At 48.1% G+C, this 26644-nt stretch overlaps 1 protein-coding gene across 1 annotated transcript in view; it reads left to right on the forward strand.

Annotated features, from left to right (window-relative positions):
• Positions 1–5391: 5391 nt before the first annotated feature.
• LOC119111263 (proline-rich protein 2-like) overlaps positions 5392–26644 on the forward strand; it is a 31504-nt gene continuing 10251 nt past the window's right edge. Inside the window, exons 1-3 of the mRNA XM_037235084.1 lie at positions 5392–5410; positions 5836–5958; positions 6638–6798. Coding sequence (XP_037090979.1) covers positions 5392–5410; positions 5836–5958; positions 6638–6798 — 303 coding nt within the window. The remainder of the gene's footprint in view (positions 5411–5835; positions 5959–6637; positions 6799–26644) is intronic.

Here is a 26644-nt window from a genome sequence, read left to right on the forward strand (position 1 = left end):
GATCATTAGATCATGATCAACAGTCAGCTTTAGATCTGATCATTAGATCATGATCAACAGTCAATTTTAGATCCAACCCTCAGCTAACGCACTCTTTTCAAGTCCAAAATCGAATGAAGTCCATCGGTGCTCCAACTAAATTGGTGTCATCAAAATCATGTGAACGTAAAATTGCAACTAGATAATATATGGGCAAAGTTGGTTTTTAGCCAAATTCAATCTCCAACTCGTTCCGCCATAGTGGGTGAACAATGTGAAAACCCCATCCAACCTCAGCCCGTATCTACGAGCATGACACTGTTTTTAAGCCAATTAAACCACATAAAACGAATGGATTAGAACTGGGAGTAACGCCTCCAAATAAGATGAGTGGCGGAACCGAGCGGGAAAACCTGGCTAACCCTACCCGTAAAATACTTAAGACGGGTCCTCCACTGTTTTGGCCCAGCTTTTTCTAATTTTTGGAGTGGGGTGGTCCACCAATTGAATAGGCAACCGCACCACTTGACCACCTACGTTTTTATTCAAACTTTGATTATTGGATCAATGCGAAAAACAAGCTTCTGAAGAAATGGTTCAAGGTAGGTAACTACATTGAGACAATATGCGCGAGGCTGAGAGCTAAATGGTCCGAGGAACAAGCCCGGCACGGCTTGGCTTTCGGAATTCGGTATTTGTATAATCGAAATTCAGTGTGCTCATGATAAATCGGCAGATGCGAAGGTAAACCAGCTGATAAAATATATAAGAGTGCTTCGATAGCATGCAGTGATTCTCAAGCACGAATGGTAACTGCGATCCCATGGTTCATTGGCCTTCGCGACGTATGCAAAAACACATGCCGCACACAAGTTCATCCCGGTAATGATTGTCTTCCGCAGCATTACTTGTGACCATATAGAACAAACACATGTGTTTAGCACTAGTGCTTTGATACGTGCTCACCGATTTCATGTCTAAGTCATTGATAACGGGGAAAACCATCCCCCCCTACAACCGCGAGAAAAACATCGCATGCAATGATATGAAATGCATATGCAATATGCATTGCATAGAGACCAGAGGCCATAGAGACCAGAGACCATGACCTGGGCACCTAGGGCTTGGGACGCGTTGCTCTAAAGCTTGCTGTGTGGGTAATTTCTAGCACTAATTTCAAATTTATAGATAACAGGAACCGTATTGTGCTTTTACCAAGGACTCTTTTAAGGTCAGGATAGGTCACTGACCGAAAATAACCCAGATCAATATTTTGTTTTTAGGAACATACTGCGTAGCGCAATCTTTGTCGGTCATTCAAATGCAATACTCAAGCAGTCTTGTATGATTTTTGTCACCGTGAACTGCGAAAGGTCAAACAAGGTCACTAACTTAGATGAGTACCAGCGACGTTTTACTTAGAACAGGTACCTAGGTCCTAGGGGACCTGAGACATAAATCGGGAGCTTGACCTTGTTTGGCCATATTTGACCCAAAGGCGGTGACCTAGGAACCCCTCATCTTGACACAAGTGAGTTTATATGCAGGCCAATACACCATGTATATTTGGTGATTCTAGCTCTCTTAGCTTTTGAAATCTTAGGGGATGAAATTGACCCTCACGCGAGCAAAGGGTATTCAACCAGTCACCCGGGCGAATACTAAACCTTAAGAGTACAGAAGCTTATGGGCCTCTCAGCCGGGCCCACACAGGCCTGGACCTCGCTCTAGAACCCAACAGCTGGGAGCTATTTTGCTGATAAGGCGCTGCCGTCACAAGAAGTCGAGAGATGGGCGCTTAGAGTCCAAGTAGAATGGGCGCCTTTGAGCCTAAGTGACGACCTAAGTAGCCAAAGGGTACTCTAAGACCGGAGGGTGGGTGTTCTAAATCCAAATAGAGTGCGTCGTGAGCTCGGGTAGAGAGAGTAGAGTAGCGGGTAGAGGTAGAGAGACTTTTTCCACCGCTAGGTAAGGATGCGCATCGGGCTTGGGCGAAGAGCGCCCCACCCCGACGTAGAGGCTCAAATCATTAGTGATGGGATGCCTTTAAGTCCAAGCAGACAGACATCCTAAACAGGCGTGTAATTCACTATTCAGCTGGGGGAGACTCCAGTCGCCCTCAACTCTAAGTGCTATATGGGTCAAATCCGGGTAAAATGCTTTTAAGCACATTTTGTGGTGGGCTTAGCCGTTTCAGCGTATACGGTCCTCCCAGCCTTCTCTACGAAATAACACCCCTAGTCTTAAACTCAAATAACAGTGCGACCCTTGGCCCCGGTTGAGTGATAGCCCTACTCTTGGCAGAGAACGCCCAAGTGTCACCCCTGGTCATGGCAGAGGAGTTTTCTAACACAAAGAGAGAGGACCCCTAAATCCAGGCAGTGGAGCGCCTAGAGACGTAGGTGTGGTGGTGCGCGAGCATGCAGGTAGAGGCGTGCCCAGCTAACTAACTGGATGAGCGCAGACAAACGTAGATAGAGAAGTATCTGAGCGCATGCAGAGATCTCAAGCCCAGGTGAAGAGGCAATGGAAAATGTAGCTAAAAAGCACCCAGGAACCAGCCCCTCAGCGTAAGAGATGCGGGGGGGGGGGAAACGCAGGCTGTATCCTACATTTCTGCAAATATCGCCAGCTTTTGACGACAAGCATTGTTGTTGACGTGACGTGCTGTTGACCCCGTTACCTCACAGGTCAAAGGGTCGAGGATTTTGAATGGTGCTCTTAAAACCTGATCAGCACTAATTTTTGGCAAAGTCAGCACGCGCGCTAACGGGTGTGGGCGGGTCTAGAATGGTGCAGTGCGTTCGGAGAACGCATAGTTTCAACTTATCCACATCATTTCCAGAGGCCTCTAATTAGCAGCATCGTCCTAACAACAATTCAGCCCGCGTCGCGCGTCTTTTGTCAGGTTGAATATCTGAAAGATACGTGTTGGCGCGCACTTTATGACTCGGGAACCAAGATGGTCATCGGCATTTGGCTCATAGTGCCACTAAATCAGTCGACTGATCCAAGTCCAGTAGAAAAGCCTCAAGATTATGGACATCTTCATTTTGGTCGCGAGGTGGTTCCTTCGAAAGCCGCCACGCTGCGGTTTGGAATATATATATAATATATATATATATATATATATATATATATATATATAATACTATGCAAGTATAGTCGAAGCTGCTTGCAATGATTCGCGGGTGTTTGGCGTATATCGACACATTATGCCCTGTTCATAACCGCGCTAAATTCGAGCCAGGATAGTGCTAGTTGACATGGCTCGATGCGTTCCTGAGATCGCCTGCGTTTTTGACAAGCTGGCGCACGCGTATTCCCCATGTAAGCCCGGGAAGTCTTCATGTTGGCCTATCTGCAAAAGGCCCTCAAGGGCATACTTGATAAACTGATATCAACGCTGGTTATATAAATAGTTCAATAGATTAAGCTGACGACACCTAACATTGCATACTTCTTCTAAAGAGCAAACCATCGGGACTCCGCTCTGAAACCAAGAAGGTGTGAATCTAATTGTTTTATCCATTGTTGACGAAGAATTTATCCACATTTTGACGAAGAATTTCAGCAGCATTATAGCCTTTTCAATTGCCGACACGTGAGTGTGACACCGTATGCTGGCGAGGGTGGCAAAACTGCAGTCTCTGCGTGATTGGGGTGGTGTTGGATTGTGGGCCAACTGGGTAATAGTGCTGCGAAGGAAACGATGGTTATCGGGCAGCTCTTCACTGACAACCACCAATCATATTCAACGCAATTTTAGATATGAGGTCGCTGATACTGCATATCCCACAATGGTTTTCATTCTACACTTGGCAGTGACCGTTCCTTGCAAATGTCCTATATAGGTGGCGCACAATGTCTTCGCCCGCTCTTTTTTCTATAAAAGAGGAACACGGGCACATCGCCACGCCCCTTTCATGGATTGCAACGAATGCAATGGCCATGTTAACGTCCAGGGGTCATGGCGCCACCGGGAATCGAACCCGGGCCCCACGTGGGAGTCCGATGCCCGAACTACCGGGCCATTGCGCCCAGTTTTCAGCGTTTGCACACTGTGTCGCTCTGCATTTCGGCATAATGGGGCGTTATATTTTCTGTAGTAATTTGAGCTGCATATGGGCCTTTCACTGAACTGCGAAACCTTCTCTAAACTCCTTCAAGTGCTATACCGATTACTACATATTCGGAGGATTTATAAAATGACCAGCTCCTCTTTATAATTTCATAAACGGAGAACCAAAACCTCAGAAGCATTCAACATATGCATGCTTTCGTTACCATGTGGAGTGGTGCTGCCGTGTTTGTACATCGCGTTTTTGCTTTTAGTTCGCACAAAGTAAACTGCATCGGCTTTGCGGCAATACGCCTCCGTGCACTATTGTAGCATGATCGTATGGAAAAACTCTGGACGTAATTACAGTCATACATTCCCCTGCATCAGAGCGAATTACCCCAGTGGCCGCAGAAAGCTCATATTTAAACGGTTCACTATTATTCAATTATAAGCAGGCAGGGCACCATGCTTTAACAGTTCTGCAGTCCCACAAGCCACCACAGCTGTGCTTCCGCGAAGCCTTCTTACGTAGCGGCAGCGGAACTCTTCCGCCGTCTCCCGCCGCACTTGATCAGAAAGCGGCCGGTCTTAGCGGCCCTCCCCGATCCGGCCGTGCCCGGCTGTGTCGTGCGCAGCTCTTGAGGGGCGCCGGGCCCGGCTGCGACCGGCGGCGGCACGGCCGGCTCTGCCCGCGGACACGGAGAGCGCGAGCGGACGGGAGGAGCGCAGCGCCTCGCGGATCGCGTGGACGTGTTGTGTGATCGATACCGGCCTATCTCTGGCGCCGGCAGGGCCAATCTCCCGCCACTATCGCGTGCATGCATGTCACTGTGTGAGAGTCGGGGTGGCTAGGCATGACCGTGTTATTATCGGGGCGGTGTTGGACGCCCGCAGAGAACGCCGCGAAGGTTCCGCCCGGGGAATTTGATGCCCGGGAACTTGATTGTCTGATGTAATGATAGGTGCCAGGCGGCATGACGTACCGACAAGGGCTGCAAGCTTCTGCACCAGGATCTCGACATAGGATATTGCATACACAAATAACTGCTAATTCATAGGGCGGATGTGGAGCTTTCCCGCGCTGGGTATTGTCTTTGACCGCGTCTAAAGCGAGGTCGGCGGCGTCTCTTCCCCCCCGCACGCCTCTGATTTTAGCATTTTCGACGTTAGGAGAGCTAATCCCATAAGCTTGGTCATTAAGAAAATGATTCCGGCTGCGAATCTGACGCTGAGAATCTGGGCCGATGGCTTCCCGGGCGGCGGCGACTGCTGCCGTACTTTGCGAGCGATCTCGCCTGCTCTCGTCAGGTGCAGTCTGCTCTCACCAGCGATGCAGCCTTTCAGGCGAGATGACGATTGCGGAAGCAGGTACGCCATGACATGGCCGATGCGGCCGGTGTGATTACACACTTCAAAGCGATCTCTTCTGGTGTCTGTGTTTTGGACAGATGTATGAGCTCCATGAAAACCTTGAGGTGAGTGAATTGGCTTTTGGCTCTTATAAGCGCGGCAGAGGCGCATAAGCGCATGGGCGCAGCAGACGAATGCTCTAGAATGCTTTTCTAGAACGTCGCTCGGATCGCGCCCTTTCCCGTCCCTCCCCACCCTCAGTCCTGCCCGCAATCGATGACGTGCGTGTCTTGTAAGCAAACTTTAATTGCATGCTAGACCAGGAAACAGCGAGGCCTTATGAAACTGGAATGCCTATTGCATCTTGTACGACGTTTACGGTGCAAGCTCGATGCCGCTCTCCGGATGGCCACGGCTCACGACAAGCTGTGGTCGTTTTTAAGGGGAGCTGTCGCAGCCGGATGCGCTCGGCGACGCCCGACAGAGGTCTCAGCTGGTCAGCCAGAGGTCCCTGGAGGGCGCGCGCCCGCCGGACGCCTTGGGGCTGACGTCACAGCCCGGTCACGGTAAGCGACCGACGGTGAAAGCGCCGGCCGGGCGGCGCGCACTCTTCATATTAATGAGCCGCGGCATGCGGCGTCCGCGTTGACCTATTGTTGCATAATTCCTAATTGTATGCGGGCATGGAATGGGGCGTTACATCGTGCTATTACACACTCCTAGTTACATGTCTTAGCCTCATAGCCGATGCATGCGATGGGACAGCGGCTGGGTGACATTCTCTTGCAAAGTACTGCATGGCCGCCTGCCTTCAGTTTGGTATGTAGGGAGGAACGCGCTTCTATTTGGCCGCAAAACTTTAAATAATAACAGCACGCCTTTTAACAATTATGTACGCCTACTAAATATATAAAACAAACGTCAGCTTGTTGCATGTTCAGTAAGCATTCCGACTACAAGCGAGCGTCCACAGCCACTACCCTCCGTTGGCCACGGAATCCTCTCCTGGAATGTCAGGGCGCGGTCGGGGCTCGTTCCTGGGCCTCGAAACCAGCACAAGCGTTCTGCATTTGTCAGTGAGCGAAACAGAGTTGCAGCTTTGCCTTTATCGGAGTACATTCAAGCCCAACATGGTCATCATCATGATACTCACCATAGCATTCAGGATCAGCTGCCGTCGCCCGAGCCAGCCCGGTCTCACAGCGTTCGTGCACTGACGCCCCATCGACGCCCCGTTGTTTCCAGGAGCAAGCGGCAACGCCCACAGCTCCGCCGGCGGGCCTCCGAGCTCGATGGGCGCCGCGTTCTCGGCGCTGCAGTCCTCGTCTACGGCCGGTCCGCTGGGGGTGGTGAGCTCGGCCATCTCGGCGCTGCAGCCCTCATCCACCGGGGGGCCGCTGAGCGCGGTGAGCTCGGCTCTGTCGGCGCTCCAGGGGCAGACCGCGCCGCGCCAAAGCGCTGCAGCACCCATCGATACACGGTGAGGAAATGGGCGACTGCATTATTCAGCTGACTGGCCGGCCGGCCGTCAGGAGTTGCCGCCGCCATCAAGGCGCAGACTGCGCCGGCGGCTGCAGCTAGAGCCGTACACGATCGCTTTAAGTGGCGCTTGGCACGTGGCAAGCTGGAAGTGATGCTGATGGAGGCGGTTCCCGCAGGTGGACCGCGCAGCTGCGCGCCACGTGAGGGCTTTGGCGAAAAGCAAATGGGCGTGCTTGGTTTGCGGTTAAGCCGCACGCGGCGTTCATGTCTGTGCATATGGAAGTTGCATGTTCAGCAGCTTAAGCAAAACTGCATGCCTTATGCATCGGCAGAGGCGAGATTTTCGAGAAATCACTGCTCTCATACCGAGGTGGTCTCATTCTCATTCTGATCCCAAATAACTGGGATAATATTTCGAAGCAGGGGCATCTCGCTGAGCGTCGAACGTAACCAACGATTTACCACTGGCGCCACCGTGTCCCGTGTGAAGAACCAGATAACGCTGGGATCGAAGGCCGAGCCATCATGGAGGTTCGCACAAAGTAGGGTTTATTTTGAACGTGCATTGAGATCAGAGGTGTAGTTTCCTATTCAATTCGAGCAAGAGGGGGTGAGGCCCCAGTCAACTTGAGCTCCAGATACCCCAACTTCGAGAGAAAGGTGTGGCAAATCCGGCAGAAACCCGTTTGTTGGCCGATTTTGCGGGTAGGTTTCATAGCTTTTCATATTTCAGCCCTCTCCTCTCCACTTCCAGCTCACTTTGCGAACTGTGCCCCTAAATGAAAGTTCAAATAAGGTATAATTAAGCATAGTTGTTTTTTAAATCGCCGTCTCGCATTTGCTTTGGGTATAATGCATGCACATGTCAGAGTGGTTGATATTTTGTCAAAGACACTCTGCAAGACACACGATGCTACACTTTTCGATAATCTTGTTTTGCATGCGCAAGACACCGACCGTTAAAGTAAAATTTCAGGTTTGAAGTGTTTGAGATTTAGGTTATTTGGAAGTGGTGTAGTGTACTTTTAAGCTTCAAAAAGTTCCAAACACCGGTCACCACTATAAGAAAGTAATTTTACCTGGGTTCATGCAAGCTCCAAAAATCCCATGACCGATTAAGCACGAAAACTTGCTCACACAGTCTTAGAAATACAAATAAGCTTAGAAACTTAACAGAATTTGCGCAGGGGCATGGAGAATGCACGCATGTAACATGCAGACTTTCTGATTTTTTTTGGATGTTCTGTTGGGAGGGCTTCGGGTTCGCAAAATTTTCCTGCGTGCAATATGAGGCCCCATTTTAACCTCAGCGCAGAGGGGTCTTGTGAAAGGGTTTGACAAAGGCGCCTATCAGTGGCAAGGCTAGATTCTCAAGTATTCCAGGTTATCAATGGTGGCCATAAGACAGCTCACTCCCAACCAGTGAGTACATCTACGTAAAGAGAACATCTCTCACTGGCCTGAGTTTGGTATCATGCCACGTTTCCAGGAGGAGCCTCTTTGGGTTCAGAGGAGAGCCATCGGAAAATGCGGCAACACCCAGGTGCAAGATATTCCTCATAAAACCACGCTGATAAAAATGATGCCAAAAGCTGCTCCTATCTCAAATAAGGCATCCGCACCTCCACTGCTCAATAGGCACCGCTTCAACGCACTGATAAAGCCGCGGGAATGCAGTTACCAAATTTCACTGGGATTCGCATAAAGCCGGTCATTGGCATAACCGATCAGTTTTAACGTAGCAACATGCATGCATCGGAGGCCATTTACTCACATTTGTGTCCGGCAGATGTCCAGAATAATCGAATAACATGATGTGGCTGAGGACATCATGAGTTCTTATGCTGACAATCACAGACCTTCAATATACCATGACTTACTAGTTAAACTAGGGTATCAAGCACTCACTGGGACATATCACGACAGTATAAAACATTTTAAACACAGTGCTCATGATAACCAGATGACCGACAGCGGCACAGCACAAAAATTATGTTACCGCTGGTAACGGTAATGACTAGTGGATTTCCAACATATCAACTGCTTGCTTAATACTGTTGTTTAATCAGTTGTTCTAGGTATACTGATGGTTCGTACATCTCAGCAAACCAACTCATAACACTGAGAAACGAGTAGCTTGAAGCCTTTCTTACCCTTATGAAGTATATCTGTGCAGCTAATTCCTTCCTATGCGGTGGGCACGTGTGCATCCGTCCGGCAGATGTCGCCAGTTAACCGATATCCGGTCCACACCAGCAGATCTATTTGCCGAAATTGTGGTAAGACGCTGGTGACTTTTCGGCGACGTTATGCAAATCATGCGAAATGGCTACCACCGGGCCACTGAATCGGAGTCATTGTTCGATGGGAATCTCAGCTGCCATTATCGTCGACACTATCACGGACGGTTTTGCAAAAGTGGTGCTACCAAATACTGCTTAGCGGATAGCAGAAAGACGTAAGAGGTATACGCATTTTCGGGAAGAGACGCAGGCGGGGATGGGCTTCAGAGCACAGATTAGCTAATGTTCAAGTAATACGGAAATCTAACCTGCAATGGAAAAAAATGAAAAAATATGTGCAGGGATAGTGAGGTCCTTTACAGCCATTTACATTGATATCTTTGCAGCAACTTCAATTGAGTTCCTTTGTAGCAATTAACAATGATGTCCTTTGTGGTAGCTCAAATCAAGGTTTTTTTGCAGCAGCTTGCCTTGAGATCCTTGGCAACAGTGTAAGCACTTCGCCAAAGGGATAGTGGTCATTCCATTTTTGCTGTTGCAATCCTATGAAGATTTTGATGTCATCCGTGAGTGACTGTAGCGGAGACAATTTTTCATAACGTGTGCTATTCGTAACTGTGCCCAACAACCGTGCGAACCAGCCGGCGATGAGAATACATTGCCACGATTCTTGACAAGCAAAGCAGCCATCATTCCGCATCTTCCTTGCCGGTATATCAGGTAGCAAAGGTCATATGGTACTGCTGCACACACGTTTGTGAGTGTGGCTTCTATCATGTCACTTGCATGTAAGTAAACTTTTATAGCATTATGTTGGCTGCACGGTTTTTACTGCTTATGATAGCATATCAACGGTCTCAGGCAAGTACATGCGCCAATCGCAACGCTTTAAGTTGCAAGTAAAAAAAAAACGCACCTACATTACATGCGCCCAGCGGGCATTTGAAGATATGACGAGTTGCGAACATTTACATCATTTGTACCCGGGCCCCAAGATATATCTGGTAGCCTCGTCGTGACGTCATCGTGGGGTTCCTTGACATGCTACAACATTTCAAGCACATAGGTAAGGGTCTTTTTCAAAGGCAGTTTTTTACCGATTTAGAAGACACAGACGGTTTAAACGCTTCAAGCATCACGCAAAGCGTGTGCTCTTCCACAAGCTAGGTACGCTTTTGGTGTCCAATCTCCCGCTTTGAATTGCGTGCCATTTTGTAAGGGGATAACATCGTTAACATAGGTGGCGCCAATGGTATCAACACCTGGTTTAAAGATGGCGCTAGTGCTGTTCATGCGTTTATGATACTCATCCAGTTTCCCTAGAAACCTGCCTCTTGCCTCTCGAAGCATTCTGCGTGTTTGAATGCAAGGTTTGCTTGCTGGAATTGAAGAATTGAAATCTCTTAATGTATTGCGAGATAAATGTTTGTTGATTTGGTTAGGTCACCGAGGCCAAAGCAAGATTCGTGACCAAAACGTCTGCCATTCTGATCTCTATGTCACAGAAAGTGCTGTTACTGTTTTGTTCACCTTCATGTGTGCACCCCCCAAAGTTGACGTCGAAATTAATGTTGGGCAGCTATTGCTTGTCTTAATTGATGCTTTTAGCCCTCTTGAATTTCCCAACTATTTAATACTTGCATTGGAAGTACTTAACCACAGACATCTTGTATTCAAAAGGTATTTTAGATGCGTCTCTTTATGCACCTTTAGAAACGATCGTGATAAGCTGATATGTTCTTGTTGGACGATGTCCTTTTCTCGACGACACTCAATAACGTTTTAAAAGAGCTTCCCTTACTCTGTGCAAATGTGAAAAGGTGTGGCAGATCACACAAAAATATTCGCCTTGTTTGGACAGCATAACAAGGTTAGATACTAGAGTAACGCGAGGCATTATGAGTTATAAGAAATGGTTCGGAGTTCGCCACCTTTGTTTGTATTTGAAAAAGACCCGTCTTTTAACCTGTTGAAAAAACCGTGCTGCATCGTTATGGTACTTGAACACCTTAAAATCACACGTCACCATAGACGATATTACTCCACTCGCAGCCAGCGAAGCTCATAGCGCATCGACATAGGCGGGCAGGCAGTTTGAAGAATAAATCTAGCCGGGAATAATCGTACTTGTGCCAAATGCGCCATATTTTTCGACAAATATAACTTCAGATTGCATGTTTTAGTCCGTACCCCATACTCGTTGCTGTCACCTTTGTAGACAACTAGCAAGGTAGGCTGCTGCAGCTTTCTTGCACGCCTAAATATTTAAGATGGTTTAGGCCGTCACAAAGACCTTACGTATGACTAGCTTTGCGACGAATGAGATGTCTTGGATCACAATGTGAACACCCTTAGACATGTATTATACGCCATACCTTTTCTCATGACGTCACCTGGCGCTGACAAGCGTCCGACACGCGTACAAACGTATGAACAGACTTGTGACACGAAGCTTTACCGAATTCATCGTTATCGTTAAGCACTTCGCATGTATTTCTCATTCACATTCTTTAATCTCACGAAAAATATATTTCCTCACTAGCCGTCGCCACGTTCCCAATGTTGGACAACTTGACAGGCTCCATTAAGATTCTGGAGTTGTGCGAGAAGACGTTATCCCATAACACCCCCGGAAAATGTATTGCTTGCAACAGCAGCCACGTGGTCTTAATCAGCAGCTTGACATGTTGATATACTGTTTTGTTATCGTGTTTCCGTATCGTGTATGAAGGTGGCCATGTTATTGTGTATTGAAATCAAGTTATGTTAATCTAAACATACCACATCAAAATGGTTTGTGGCGTCAGTTTATGATAAGTAAGTTGGTACAAACATCACAGCTCCAAACCAGGCTCACCTACAGGCCAAGCGCACTGGACAGAACATAAAATGACATCCAAGGCGACTTAAGATATAATGGCAACACGTGGCACTATAATGGCATATAATGGCAACACATACCTGGTAAGACAAGTGGCCGCCTGGACATCGGGGTTGAACAGCAATCGCCCCTTGGGGCCCTTTCAAGACACTTTAAAATGTCCGAATGTCTTCATTCGATTTTCACTGGTTCTGGTACGAAAATATTTTGATCGCTCCCTACACAGTTCATAGGCTGGAACTAAACAACACAGTACAAGGCTTACACTTTGAGTTGTTCTTCTACAGTTAGCAATTCGATTGTTCTTCTGTTGTTTTTTGATTGTTTGAATGTTCGCTACTTGGTCTGACTGTACCGAATGGGGGACGCATCGTCTCGACAAAGAGGAATTATTTTCTGGATCACGTCAGTAGAACCACTATTTATACGGTACTTTTGCACACATTCGGCCAGCTACGTGTGCTTCAACAACGAAGTTAGTTGACTTGCACCTGACCACTACCCCTTTGTTTGTTATTTGTCCGGTTGCTTTTACATTCAAGTCAGCGGACTGCTGTTGAAAAACGAGAAGTAAAGAAGCGAAATGAAAAGGAAGGTTTTAGGAAACCTTGATTTTCTCTTTTTCCCTTTTGAATGGTCCGAGGGGGGACGTTGACACTGTGACATAGTGTTGTCTTCTTCCCGCACTATCATTAGTGTACAGATGAAAGTATTGTATGATGATGGTGTTGGCGATGACTGCCACTGCCCTCCCACCTAGATGCGCCCCTTGAGTTATTTTTATTACATTTTGATGACTTATTCATTGCCTCCTCTAGTTACTCGGTGTCATGACAGCCTGAGACGATACGATTTAATGCGCGAGAATGCAAGGAAATCTGCACACTTATGTACCTACTCATACTTTGCTGACCGGTCGTGGGACACTGTCAGTGAGTGGACCCCTCGTATGAACTGGTTTTCCATCACGACTGAAAGCTGCAGACTGCTGGATGGGTGAAAGGGGGCGATGCAGTGACATACCAACCTTCTACTGATGTTTCCATGAACCCTTTTATTCATGCCAAAGCAGATAACTATAGCGGACCGCAGTGCTCTGGAGCTGAATCCGAGGGTCAGAAGCGAGAATAACGTGGTGCAGTAATAGCGCAAAGTTACTGCAGGAGCTGCCTCGAAGTACGATAGATAATGGGCAGGGCACTTCATGGCTATCCGCGCGTGATCTCCTTCAATACGGAAATAAATGGAGATAATTAAAGACTTCCGAAATTTTCGGTATCATTATCTCGTCGTTGGGTGTTGTGAGCGTGAAAGCAGACGGCATGGATCTAAAGGTATGGATGCTCCAACATGTTGAAAATGTACGCTTTCTCCTACCGTCAGATATTGGAAGCAAAATGTGAATACCAGTGAAATAAAAGAGAAACTAAAAAAAAAAAATAGGGAGTGCAGTGGATATTTTACCTTTGCACCAGTGTTGTTTCCTTGCACCTCCAGTGCACCAATAAAACTTTTTTCACCAAATTTGAACGAAGTGGCCGAAATCCGATGAGAAGACAAAGTGGGGAGACGGCCGCAGGTCACTTTCCATTCCCCCCTTCCAACTAAGAAATAGTTCTTCCCGCTTCCCTATGCATCGCTGATGGAATGTCTTCGATCCTTTTGAAATCATCAGCAATGGCGAGGAGGCTAACCTGTAGTTCCCTCATCCCTGATAGATGGCAGTACGCATGCCTCGCGATCAATAGCGGGCACAGAATCCTGCAGCAGCGAGCAAGATCCTAGGAGAATTACTGGCTGGACGGTGAAAAAATGGTCTTAACGCCTCAGAGCGAACAAAATTTACCAAAAATGCGAAATGGCGGATAACGTAAGTAATTGTTGTGAAATGAAAGAAACGGTGGACAGGGTACGGTGACGAAAACTTGAACCACTGTTGTGGCGACATCCGCCCTTCGCGCTTCACAGCGAACCTCGCAACTCCCCGGGTTTCAAGAGTAGCGTGCATGCATCAGCCGTGATGGGGCCAAAGTGCCCCCCCCCCCTCCACTAGCGAAACCCCGCCCGAGCGCCCCTCCAAATCCCGAAAATGGGTCCCTGTGTGTGGTAAGTCTCGGTCCCCAAGGGCGCCATGATGCACGTCGTCTTGCCACGCAATGTTCCACACATCGGGCCTTTCATGCAAAGGGAACTGGTTATCTCTATGCGTCTGTAACCAGTTGGGTCACCAACTGATCTGCTGCGCTATTTACTTGCCCAACGTCTACTTCGATCGCGTGTATGATCGAACACCGAAGTTTCTTCATGTGAGATGTTGTGGATGTGTTAAAGGGAACGTGCCACCCCACCTATGAGTCGTCTTTCGACAACGTACTTTGGTAAAGTTTTATGATCAATTATGTCTAATAACAGCACTGGGTAATGCAACTGCAGCACCGACAGGCCATAATAAGATCAGTCCTAATTATTTTGGAGCCCGAATAACGCAGTAAATGCTTTGTCACAGCACTAGACCACTTTTTCAGCTTAGAGTGCATCCCTAGCCCGCAACAGCTGACGACGGCAAAATATGCCGAGACCGTAGTCGGCTGTTTTGGACTAGAGGCACCACTTTTGACCGTTTCTAACCCGCACATTGCGGCCTGCGGACTTCAAAGTGGCTCCTTTACCGGTGTGAATGACGTCAGTAGAAGCGAATGTTAGGGATTGGAATAGCGGGCGGTACAAGCCAGCTACCGACAAGCGCGCTGATGGAGACTGGAGCCGGTGCGGCACTTAAGACCATGCGGGGCATTTGATTCCTAAAGTCAAAGTGTACTTCGAAAAGGGTCACTGTACTAAACGCCATAGGGAATAAATCAGTGTCACGGGGTAACATTTTGTTGAATTCACAGGATAGTGAGCTCACATACTTGTATATATTCTTGCCCTAAATAGAGTACACCAAACGCTCGTTGCAATTGTTGTAGAAGCATTTGACTCATTAATGGTCTGCAGACATAGCATAACACAGAATTTGGAAAAAGAAAAACTGATGAAAAATAATACTTTCGTAGTGGTGAGCAGGTTTGTGGTGACAGGAGACAGGAGAAAGGGTTTGTGGTGACAGTAGTGGCAGGAGAAAACCAAATGGTTTTCTCCTGTCGGAACGCCTACTTCAAATAGAGATTTACAGTTATTCAAAAGGATTTGGAGAAAAATGATATTGCAGAAGAAGGCGTACGCGTCTGATATGGTACACAGGTCTCTGATGTGTATATATATATATATATATATATATATATATATATATATATATATATATATATATATATATGTATACAATAGGTGACACGCACAAACGATGACATGCTTCATCTTAAGGTAAAAGTGAGACATCATTGCGCACTGTGTCAAGGAGAAGGTCATCCGAAGTCAGTCTATGGCGCTTCACTCGGACAAGTAGTTCGTCATGGGGGTAAGTACCTAGGCAGTCCCCGGACCCCCCCCCCCCCCCCCCTCCATCGGGGCTATACCCGTTACGCACATCGGTGACGCATCCTTTCTCTCAGTCACGGAAATGCACGAGTTAACTGCCGCGCAAAGATATAAAAACGATGTAGGTGTTTGGTAAATATGGTAGAAAATGTAAAGCCTCTTATATGGTTCTTGTTACAATAGGCACCCAACCATAAGTTCGCAAAGGAGAGATGTCAGATATAATTTGTTTTGCAAAACACTGCGAATTTGTCCCGGTGAAATGGCCCAGTAACGAGTGTAAGCTTCCGGGCTCAGGGAGCGAGGGGGGAGGGACACGAGCCTCTTGGCTGTGTCCTTGGCTACGCTGTTCCTGTGCTACAGCACTCGAAATTTAAGCCAAGCATGCCTTTTGCTACATCATTAAGAGCATAGTTTCGTACTGAGTTGGAGGTACTCCAGCCTTTCCAACTCTGCCATCAGTCTGACAACTTCGGAAGACAGATGGTGTCAATTCGCGGAGAAATTGACTTTGCCATGAGCACATGTGTCATTTTAGTCATTTTCATCTGGCTCAGCTCTTACGTACGATTTTACAAAGTTACTCCCCCAGGCATAATCGAACCATTGCATGGTTCTAAGACCTGATAATACAATTTTAAAGTAATAAGCAATTGTTTTCAATGGCTTATGTTATAAAGTTTGAGCACGTCTACCAGAAGCGGAATCTTTTTCGTTTCTCGGCGGAGGATAGTTTGTGCGTTCCATGTTTTTTCAATATTAATTTGCGTGCTTTTTTCAATGTCACTTAATCCGCACTGCAGTTATGAGCAAAACTCGCCATAAATTTTGAGAAACACCCCCCGCCCCGATCGATTGTGAGGTTTAACATGGCGCTCGTGGGCGATGCGTGGAAATGATTGCGTTGCAATCTTAATGTACCCAAAATTACTTAAGCGTACCTCTGTCTAGGACTGAATCTTACTCAGACCCAAATCTGGATGAGCAGCATGTTGCCTGAATTATTCATTACATGAAATATTACCTGATCCCATGATTCACGGCTAAGATGAAGAAATCAAAACGCTATGCAATGCCGATTTTAAGTATTTCCGACACAAACCTCACCGATTTCTAAACCAATGCTTGCATATTCTGGCATATCTCGGTTTCATGATGCTGTCGTTTTCTTACTACCACGTTTCCTATACACGTACTCTGACAATCACGCTCTGTTTTCTAACCATGAAAAAATGGATTTCATTTCGCCAAGTTAGTTCATAATTTAGGACAAACCTTGCGTATGTATGCATGTTGCGTTTTGCTGAGAGCGTATGCAAAGATGAACCGGTTTCAGTTCCAAAGCGAGTTATACAAGTCTGCCACATTTCCCAGTCTAACCAAGTTCTTGGATAAGTCCATTACCACACATCCTCATCGCAGCCCACATAAATATTGGAGGCTGTTGCTATGGCAGCAGGCCTCGCCGGTCGCCGGGCAACCGTTCACCTACGTCATAGCATTGAGCATCACGTTTCCGCTGTGCCTCGGCCCGAACTTGGAGCCGGACGATTATATAACCAATACGTAAACGAGCGACTCCTGTGCCGGTCGCACTCATTGTGTGTTTGCGTGTGTGTGTGTGTGTGTGTGTGTGTGTGTGTGTGTGTGCGTGCATGCGTGCGTGCGTGCGTGCGTGCGTGCGTGCGTGAGTGCGTGTGTGTGTGTGTGAGCGTGGGGGGGGGGGCATTGTCATGAGAGACACGCGACGTGCGATTGTTCTGTATGCAAAGAAACAACAAATATGGCGTGATTGCTAGGCGCCACTGGACGATTAGCCACAAGTCAGGCCTCAGCTACTAGCCCCTAGGTAACTCGCTCTGTAAAGTTCAATGTTGGTTTAAGTTCGCCGAGCTTACTCACTCCGTAGAAGCAGGTGGTATCCAGAGCTTCAGAGCTATAGTGACTGACTTTCTGGAGGAGGCTCCTATTCTGGCCATTTAATTAGGAAACTGACAGTTATGTAATCTACAACGACAAAGGGTACGTAGGTCTATAGCCATTAGCGTTATTGGTTGATTATTCAATGAAGTGGTAAATTTTGTTAGCGTAAGAAATCAGCTGCGGGCAGGGTAAGTCACACCAGGTTCATTCCTAAAGCTAAGGTCACATTCGCACATATGTCGCCAGTATGCAATAGGACACTTAGGACACTTCGCTTGGCCGATGCCAGAGCTCTGCACTGATTAGATCCGTCCATATCTTACTGATTACTTTAGCTAAGAACCAACACGTCCAGAATGATAAGTATTTTTGGAAGCGCGGGCTTGGACTGCATTGCATTTAAACTTAAATCATCTCTAGTGGATAGAAATCGAACGGAGACGCAAGCGGCGCTCAGTCAGGATACCAGTCTCAGGAGTGCACCCATCACCGGAAGGCCAGATCGCTAAACCCGCCAAGAAATCGCCCAGGGTCTGGTTGACATGAGCTGCGCACCAGAGACGTGGTGATACGCAACAATTCAGTACCGTCTCCAGCCGCGCGATGGTGTGTAGGCGGTACCAGCCGTGGAGTTCACGAGCGTCTGCGTGTTGAAGTCAACAGGAGCCGCTTACTCTTTTAGGGCATGGTGTCGCGTGGACAGGACACGTCACACGTCAGCAGTTGGAGGGCTTTTCCTCCCCGCCCCAGCTCGGAGTACCAAACGACTGTCATTCTATCGAAACGGGGGACTCCCGGCAACTCCTGATCGAGTTGACAGGAGTCCGCAACTCCTGGTCGATCTGGAGGCCCTCAGGGGGATGCACCATACATTGTGTCCCTTCCTGACGCAGGAGGTTCCTTTGACGCCCGGGCTCTTAATGACAAAAAAGGATCCCTTAGTGGCAGAGGGTCCAACAATTGGCACAGGGACCCCAGTGCAACTTATCAAGCCCCTGATCCAAACGGGGAAAGAGCCCCCTCCCCTCCTCCATTCGGTAGGCGCTGCCTGGCTTGCCAGACGCTCCACTTTCTAGTGATTGGTAGAATAATGGCTTGCCACTGCTTGGATTGGCCAGATGGCGGCCTGTTTTTGCTGGCTTAATGTCCGCCCGTGTCCCGCGCCCGGGCGAGCGGAAGGCTTTCATTTTCTCCAAAGTGCACCTGAGCGGAGATAAAAAGTTAATTCGGACAAATTTAAAATGTGTGAAATCTGTCGAGCAGGGAAGGCCGCAAGATAATGGGCGCCTGTTTTTAGCTGGAACACCGCGCTGTCAGTTCACAACAGCACAATGACATGGGCTAAATGCGTAATTGAACATCCCTATGCTTGCTGATGAACTATTAGACTTTAGATACCACATAAACACCATTTCATCCAGGCATGATTGCTGGCTGAAATGAACACTGGCAATGTGTGTAACAAATGGCACCGGTCTAATAAACGTTTAACATTAGAACCACGAGGGTTTTGTGCCACTGAGCACATGGGAATTGTAAATGGTGGAAAGTAGGACGATATCCAAGCCATTTACTTGATCTCTGTGCTATAGTCAGTTATGAAATAGCAAGTGTCATTCCAAATCCCACACAATTATCTCATTACAACAGCTTGCTTCGTTGATTTTATCGACACAGCGAGCTGTGACTCGCATTTTCGAGATTGAACTATGCTGGAAATTCGCTGAGGCTGTGGAAATTCCCTGCAGTGACGGGACTATGCACTGCGGATGAAAAGTTGCTCGATGCCTTTCGTTTGATCGCTGTGCTCATTTGGAGTCAAAGGCTCAAGTCTACTACGAGAGAATAATATAGCCGCCTGGCGATGTTTAATTAACTAAATCTTTAAAATGCTATATTGATTAGAACTGTTTGGTACTAGAGACGGGAAGTTCGTCGTTGACGCTGCCTCATGCATACCAGATATCTATGACACGAGCGCAGCCCCAGCATCACTTCAGCATCAGCATTTGCAGCTTTCATTGGGTGGCGGGACCAAACGGTGAAAGCGTTTTGAATGTCTAGAATTGGGTACGAAAATGTTTCTTATAAAAATGGCAAAAGAAATATTGGGGTCATCTTCACTGACTTTTCCTAAAAAATCTGACGATGACCAGAGCTTTCAAGTGTCGGGTTTTCCCAAGATAGCGAATGCTTTGTTGATAACGCCGTTTAACCACAAACTCCTGGTATACTGAAGGTTGCTTATCTCCTTCATGGAAACTCTGAACTTATAGCACCGAAGCAGCAGGAGTTGAAGGTCTTCCTTAAGAAAGGTCTTGAACAGTGAATTGCAATCAAGCTATGCGGCCGTAATTGCAATTAAGTTGTTTAAGCAAGTACTTGTACAGTTTACGACACGCATTTGTCATGCTACTTCATAGAATGTTCACTACGGTGACCGTGCAGTCACCAACCTTTACCCCCATTTCCTTCCAATTATGACATGTCTAATGGGAAGGTCGACAGCTTACTATTATTTTTTTTTACATCGGCTCATCCTGGCAGAGTACACGATTTTTTGTGACAGCCTTTCGTTTGTGCATGTAAAGTCACGCCAGACTGCATTTAACCGTCTTTTTGCGGGTCGGGCCGCCACCGATAAAAGAAACGCGTTTATTTTCGCTGATCGCAGCGATTAAATTTACTATGTTTCTTTGAATTTCACTCCATTCTGAGATTCTTTTACATTTTTCGCCGATTCTTTTTAAATACAGCTTCCCATCGGCTTCGAATTGGATTTGATTCCTCAGCATCAAAACCATCTTGGAATCGACCAAATATTAAACGCAATTGCTAATTTTGACACAGAGAACACAAATCAAAGTGGCCAAAATCCTGGTAAAAGTCAGGATTTGGGGATAGGTTATGTTAATTTCACCGGCACAGCTTCCCCCAACAGATTTTAGCAAGCGGCTCCCTCACTGGTTTCCATCAGTTGCTCGGGCCGTGGAGCCGGGCCGGGCCGAGGCAAGCTTGGCCGGGCCAGCAGGTCCGCGGGTCGTCCTGGAATGCGTCCGGGCGGGCGGTGCCGGGCGGCCGGGCGGCGTTATTGATTGCGGGCCGGCGGCCGGCGCGGCCGGCGCCCCCTGCAGCGGTGGAGCGGGCCGTGCCGGGCAGGGCCGAGGCCGCCGCCGCCACCACCGGCCCGGGGCGGGACCACCGAGCGCCTCGGCCGCCGGCCAAGACGGACGCCGCATGGCGGGCCAGGCCGGTGACACGACGCCGCCGGTCCAGCGACGCGACACCGGCCGAGCAGCGTTCACGTCCGGTCACCATCGATCCCGGGCCGCAGGCGCTGACGGTGACCATCCGAAGCACGCGCCTCGCCGCCTCCACCAGCTGCCTGTTAATGAGGCGTGGGGTGAAGGTCCGTCCGTCGCCGCCCCGCCGGCCGGCCCAGGTCGGGCGGCCGGCGGGCGGGGCATGGTGGAGGGGGGGGGGGGGGGGGGGGGGCGCACTGCGGGCATCGTCGGTCGGGGGCGCGCCGCGGCGGTTGGAGGCGGGCGCACCGGTGCCGACGGCCGGCAGTGCTGAGTCGGAGGTGGCCCGGAGCGGCATGACAGGCGAGACGGCAACATGAAGGCACTCTTCTCAAAGCTGCTGTGAGTGGGCGTGGCCGGCTCAAAGTCCGCTGGGGCGGTGTAGAGAATGTGTCGATTCCTTGTCCGCGGGGGGCAGTGTGACTTTCCCATCAGGGTAGAGGGCAGCTCTGTGCTGTTCATCGAGACGGATTTGGGCTCTGAACGGCGTCCACCAGGGCTGAGGGCGGTTCTGTGTTGTCTGTCAGCAGAGTGATGGCGTGTCAGCAGAGACCGATACAGAGTGTGGCTCTGTGCTGTCCACCAGGACAGAGTGTGACTTTGCTTGCGGATGAACGCAGTGTGCCTATGTGCCCGCCGCGGACGGGGTGTGGAGCTGGAGATTCTCAGCATTTTGGGATTTAAATCCCTGGGTAGGTGAACTGGCAGAGGGGTCAATTGTTTGGATTACCATTTTTCCCTTGATTATTTACACCAGACGAGGATATGAGTCCGAACCATAATTCCGTCCATGACGCTAATACCTCGTCTCAATCTTTACGTAAAACTTTGAGTGGACTTGGTTTCGGGTTGAAGCGAATACATTTGGAAATATTCGAATCCTTGTATGGAAACCTCTAACTAATATAATGGGATAAAAACGAGTACAGGTGACTAAGTCTGTTGCAGCACCAGCATTTACGTGTTCCATTTAATTCCCCGAAGAACATGTGAGCATGCATATTATTGGATATTTCTAATCATGTCTTTAAAAAGAGTTTTGACGGCTTGTTGATTTTTGAAATTTGAATCCTGATTTTCGGTGCTGGAATCCTGGTTCTTAAGATCCGACGTTTTACGGAATTCCAATCTATTCTAGTCCATTTTCATCCTGCGAATCTTAATCCTCAGTCACAGCAGGAGGTGGCTCTGTCTTGTCGTTACAGTGCTGCCCTGTATTTTCCTTCAGGACAGAGTTTAGCTTTTTGTCGTCCGAAGCAGGGTGTGGCTCTTTGTCATCCATCAGTACAGAGCGCGTGCTCGTGTCTCGTAACAGAGTGTGACTGTGGGTTGTTTATGAGAACAGAGTATGGCTCCATGTACTGTACATCAGGAGAGAGTCTGCCTCCCCATCCGCTGGGGCAGGACGTAGAGCTCAGGATAGCTCAGAGCACGTAGCGCTTGAGTGATGCCCTGCGTCCGTCGGGATACTTTTCCGGTGCTGTGTGCCCGGACAAAGTATGGCTCTGCGTCTGCTGGAATGCATATGTCTCTGCTGTTCACTGTGCGAGGAAGTGCGGCCTCTGTCCACCGATGGTGGAATGTAGTCTTTGTGTACGTCGGTGGTGGGAGTTAAGAGCTGCGGGTCACGTGACTGTCACGTCACTGGGTCGTATCTGGTCTTCGGCAATGGAATGCGGTGGCGACTGGAAGAAGCACGGAGCTGCGCTGTCTCTGCGAAGTGGTTCGGATGGCCTCGGGCTCTGAAAAGTGAATGAGCAGGTCCATTACCTGGGGTACGTTTACGGAGAGGAAATTGGTTGATATCGGACATGATACGAACAAGTCAGTTGCTTATTACTTATGAGCACTGCAATACGATACCCTTTTACACAACACGTCTCCATCCGCGAGCTCTGATTGTTTTTGTCGTCTCATTTCACTTGTGCAATGGCTCGGCAGTGTCCATGAAAGTACATTCCTGGCGCAGAATCGGTGGGGAGGGGGGGGGGGGAGGGGTCGATAGCATCGAATGGCTGTGACCTATAAGGCGGTCGTAGTGATAGTATCGGACGTATCGCGCTTGTACCGGCCGTGTTGTGTGCCAGCGAACAGACGTCGGGTGCTCAAAACATCACGATTGTTCCAAAAATCGGCTGGCAGCGGTATTGGCAGAACAAAAGTACTGGAAAACGTACTAAATGCGGTGTGAAAACGAACAAATGCAGACTATTCACGTCACAGTTCATACCGGACGAATTATTACCTTATTCGCTGACTATACTGCACACCAACATCAGGAAATGAATGGCTTTATAAGGCTGTGAACTTATCACGAACTTCCATTACCCAGTCCGCTGGTTTCCAGCAAACTGGCATATAGAGTATAACACACTGCTCAGAACCACTCAAAACTCTCCTAACCATGAACCGTCGCATACCAGCTACAGCGGACGAACTGGAGAGACTTTGCCTGAAAGAGGATATCGTTTATTTTAAATTTATGAGACCTACTCTTCATCTGGGCGCACCATATTGATGGTACTGATGCTAATGACGCACTCCTGTGAGTTTCGACACCAATGTGCACCGGAAAATAGTCGCATTAAGTATAGTTATCACGAGGAAAACAGAACAGGCAACAGCTGAAACCGACATGGCATGTATCCGATGTGACATATTTGTGGCAACGTATGTCATATGACCATGTCGCACTATCGAGAATTGTCTGTAACATGTTCACTGTCCGTTGCACAAGCCACTTTTATGGAAGAGTGACTTGCGCAACGCACTGAATAGTAGGAAGGGTGCGTCAAAACTGACGCCGTCAAAATCAAAGCATTGTGACGTCACCAAACGGCCGTCGATCCGAGCGGCAGACGAAAGCTGGCCCGCCCTACAGCAAAGCTATGCGGCACAGCATAACACCTCTCCGTCGGAGGTTTCAGCCCGGTTTAGCCAGCTCATCTGCGCGTCCACCAAGACTGCGGCGAGGTACAAAAGGCTCATGATCATGAGAGCGAAGAAAACACTGAGTTCTACCTCTAGCCTACTTACCGCGTATATGTTTCTTGGTTAGGACATGTCTAAGTCTACCGAAACACGAACTAGTGTTACTAAACGTACCTTCCAGTGACTGATGGCTTCACCTTGTCCATGGGCCTTCGTAAAGTACTGGAACTACCTTCGTAAATTGTGTGGACCTGTCGCACCCCAGCATTACGGCGTTCTTTTGTCCATGACCCATCACCTGGCTGGCTCGCGAAGCTGCCGAGCAGGGCAGGTCATACGCCACACGTGCTGCAGTTGATGTAGTTTCGCTGACTATACTTTTACCTGTTTTTTCATATGGGCGAATAAAGAAGTGGTGGCTTTGAGACCGGATTTTTAAAGTTTAGTTTGTTGTAAAGGCCCCTAGTCTTTTACCGCAGTGAGACTGATACCAGTAAAAGGGACTGGGAAGTTACCGGTCGGCTGTTGCTGGCGAATTCTCGTGGGGTGGTGTCTGGAACGCGAACTCACATAGTCTGTCACGCTGGGGGCCAGATGTCCAACACTGTACAAACTGAGCTACGGAGACAACGATTACGATTGAATTTGGCTGATTGAACAGCCGATGTGGTTGTTTCACTTTTCGTCATTTATCGACGCGTACAACTGCTGAGGTGACTATTGCTTCAAACGCTTGTGGAAACCGGGCCAGTGGAAGTTTGGCGCGACGGAGATAGTGTACGTATCGTCTCTGTTTTACAGGCCGAACCCCACTGGGCCAAACGACAACATGGTCCACGCACCAATGAACAACGCCACTGGAATGCAGAGGTCTATGCCCAGGGTGAGTACACCAACCCTCTTTTGGATGCAGATTGGTGCCAGCAAACGTCTGGGTTCTTTGTGATACTTAAGTATGCTGACTGTTATGTGGATCATTTGGGTGTGGGCCGCAGCCGTACCAACGCGGCCACATCCTCACGCTTTTAGGCCAGATGCTTTCGTCGTGGGGTTCCGAGGGCTTCTCTGACCTGAAGTCTGCCAGTTGTTAGGAACCAAAGCAGACACACCGCTTCATAAGAAGATGGCGGCGCTGCAGCATGATGTGTCTCGCAGTGTAGAGCATGGGTGGATTTTCCGTGTTGTAAGCTATACCATAGTACCAGTGGACCAAGCGCGATTGGTTGAAAAGCATCACTACCTGTAGTATCCCAGCAATAGACCACGTGGCGCGGCAAGAATATGACCGGTGGTGGACAAACCGTGTTAACAGAACTTCTTCATGTGTAAATTTCTTGCAGCAAACATTGCAAACGTTAATGAGCAGCCAATATTGCAAGCATTGAATTGGGAAGCATAATTGCTAAGCGTTATCATATTACTACGTAGGTTAAGATACGTACGTACGTGCGTATCGGATGTGGTACTCAGGTGTAATCAAAAGACTGTCGTCGATTGCCACAAGACGTAATTGCTGCCCTTCCATGACGTTCGTATGTGTGCAAGTTATTTAGGATTACAGCACGGTAAATGGTGGGTCCGGAGTCTACAAACCAGGTCATGTCTGCAATGACCTTATGGTCACCAATTATGTCAGGAGTTAGGAGTAATGTGCAAGGGTTCCGACAAACTCGCGATCGCTTCTCCTTAAAAAGATAGCGTAACCAAGTTACGTACATGCTGTCACGATATTCTTACCCTGCATTTATGCATGCTCTTCATTGAGAGACCTGATTTACGGCGATTGCGGTCTTTGCTGGATGAGGCCAAACAGGTTGAGGAGTGACACATATACGAGTCGTTTGATGTTTCATCGGAATTTTGAATAAGACAGCGTACTTTTTTATTATGGGATTACTTTTGCCAGAGATCAAAACCAACGTCAATATCAGGCACGATCACATTGCACGTCGGGAAAATAGAACCAAATTACGTATGCATTTCGCAGAATCTTGTCAGCAGTTCAAGAAAGCATTACTTTCATGCAGTGATGATTTGTGATAAAATAAACTACTGTCACATATGATCTGACGTGGCCATAACATATCACATAGCTAGGAGCTATTTAAATGAACTTTCGAAGCGGCGTAGGTAGCTATTCTTGACTATTGGCTTACACCATCTTTGTAAAGCAAATGTATATTATATATATTATATGTATACATATCTATATATATATCTATAAGCTGACTATTATGGCTTCTGGTCCAACCCTTTACGCATATCCGACGCTGAAAATATGTCTTTGAACCCGAGATATGTGGAAAGTATTCTTCGTTTACCGGATAATCATTCTCTGCATGCATATCTTAACGCCACATATGGCCTGCAACATCGCACGTGATTGATTTATGCCGACATAAATTGCTAAGCCGTAGGCGAAATGTCTATAACAGCACGGAGACCTTCAGATATGAACATTAATATCGCGTTACAATGCCAGCCCTATATTTGGTCTGCAGTTCACGGCATAATCAACAATGATACGATACACCAGATGATGTGTGGTTGCGCAAGTACAACTTGAGATGAGCCTGAAAACAGTTTTTCTGACGTGAAAGCCTAATTTTCACCGCATTTAATCAAGCCGTGACAAGGGCAGCGAAGCAAGCTATTGATCTGCCGCAAAATAGCACGAGGCCAGGGTAACCTGAACCTGTGGCAACAGCTTCATGCGACGTACTAAACCCGTTAGCACCGTGGAATGGTTGTACAACGAGATAAATGCGATAAGGCGAATAGCACAACTGATTCGGCGACTAGAATGGCACTCACAGCGCCGATTGAGTTCATGATGATGTGTGGTGAGTTAGTACAGCACGAGTTAGCACAGCACGGGTTACTACAGCTTCGTCAGGCTAATTCTCTTTAACGTGTTATAGTGCTCTTTTAGTGGTATTGCGAAATTCAAGCTGCTGATATCCATATTGTGGAATTTGCTGGCAAAGAGCAGGTGAACTCATTTTCCTCCCAG

This window comes from Pollicipes pollicipes, unplaced genomic scaffold (genome assembly GCF_011947565.3).
Source record: "Pollicipes pollicipes isolate AB1234 unplaced genomic scaffold, Ppol_2.1 Scaffold_7261;HRSCAF=8764_pilon_pilon_pilon, whole genome shotgun sequence".
Lineage (NCBI taxonomy): Eukaryota > Metazoa > Arthropoda > Thecostraca > Pollicipedomorpha > Pollicipedidae > Pollicipes > Pollicipes pollicipes.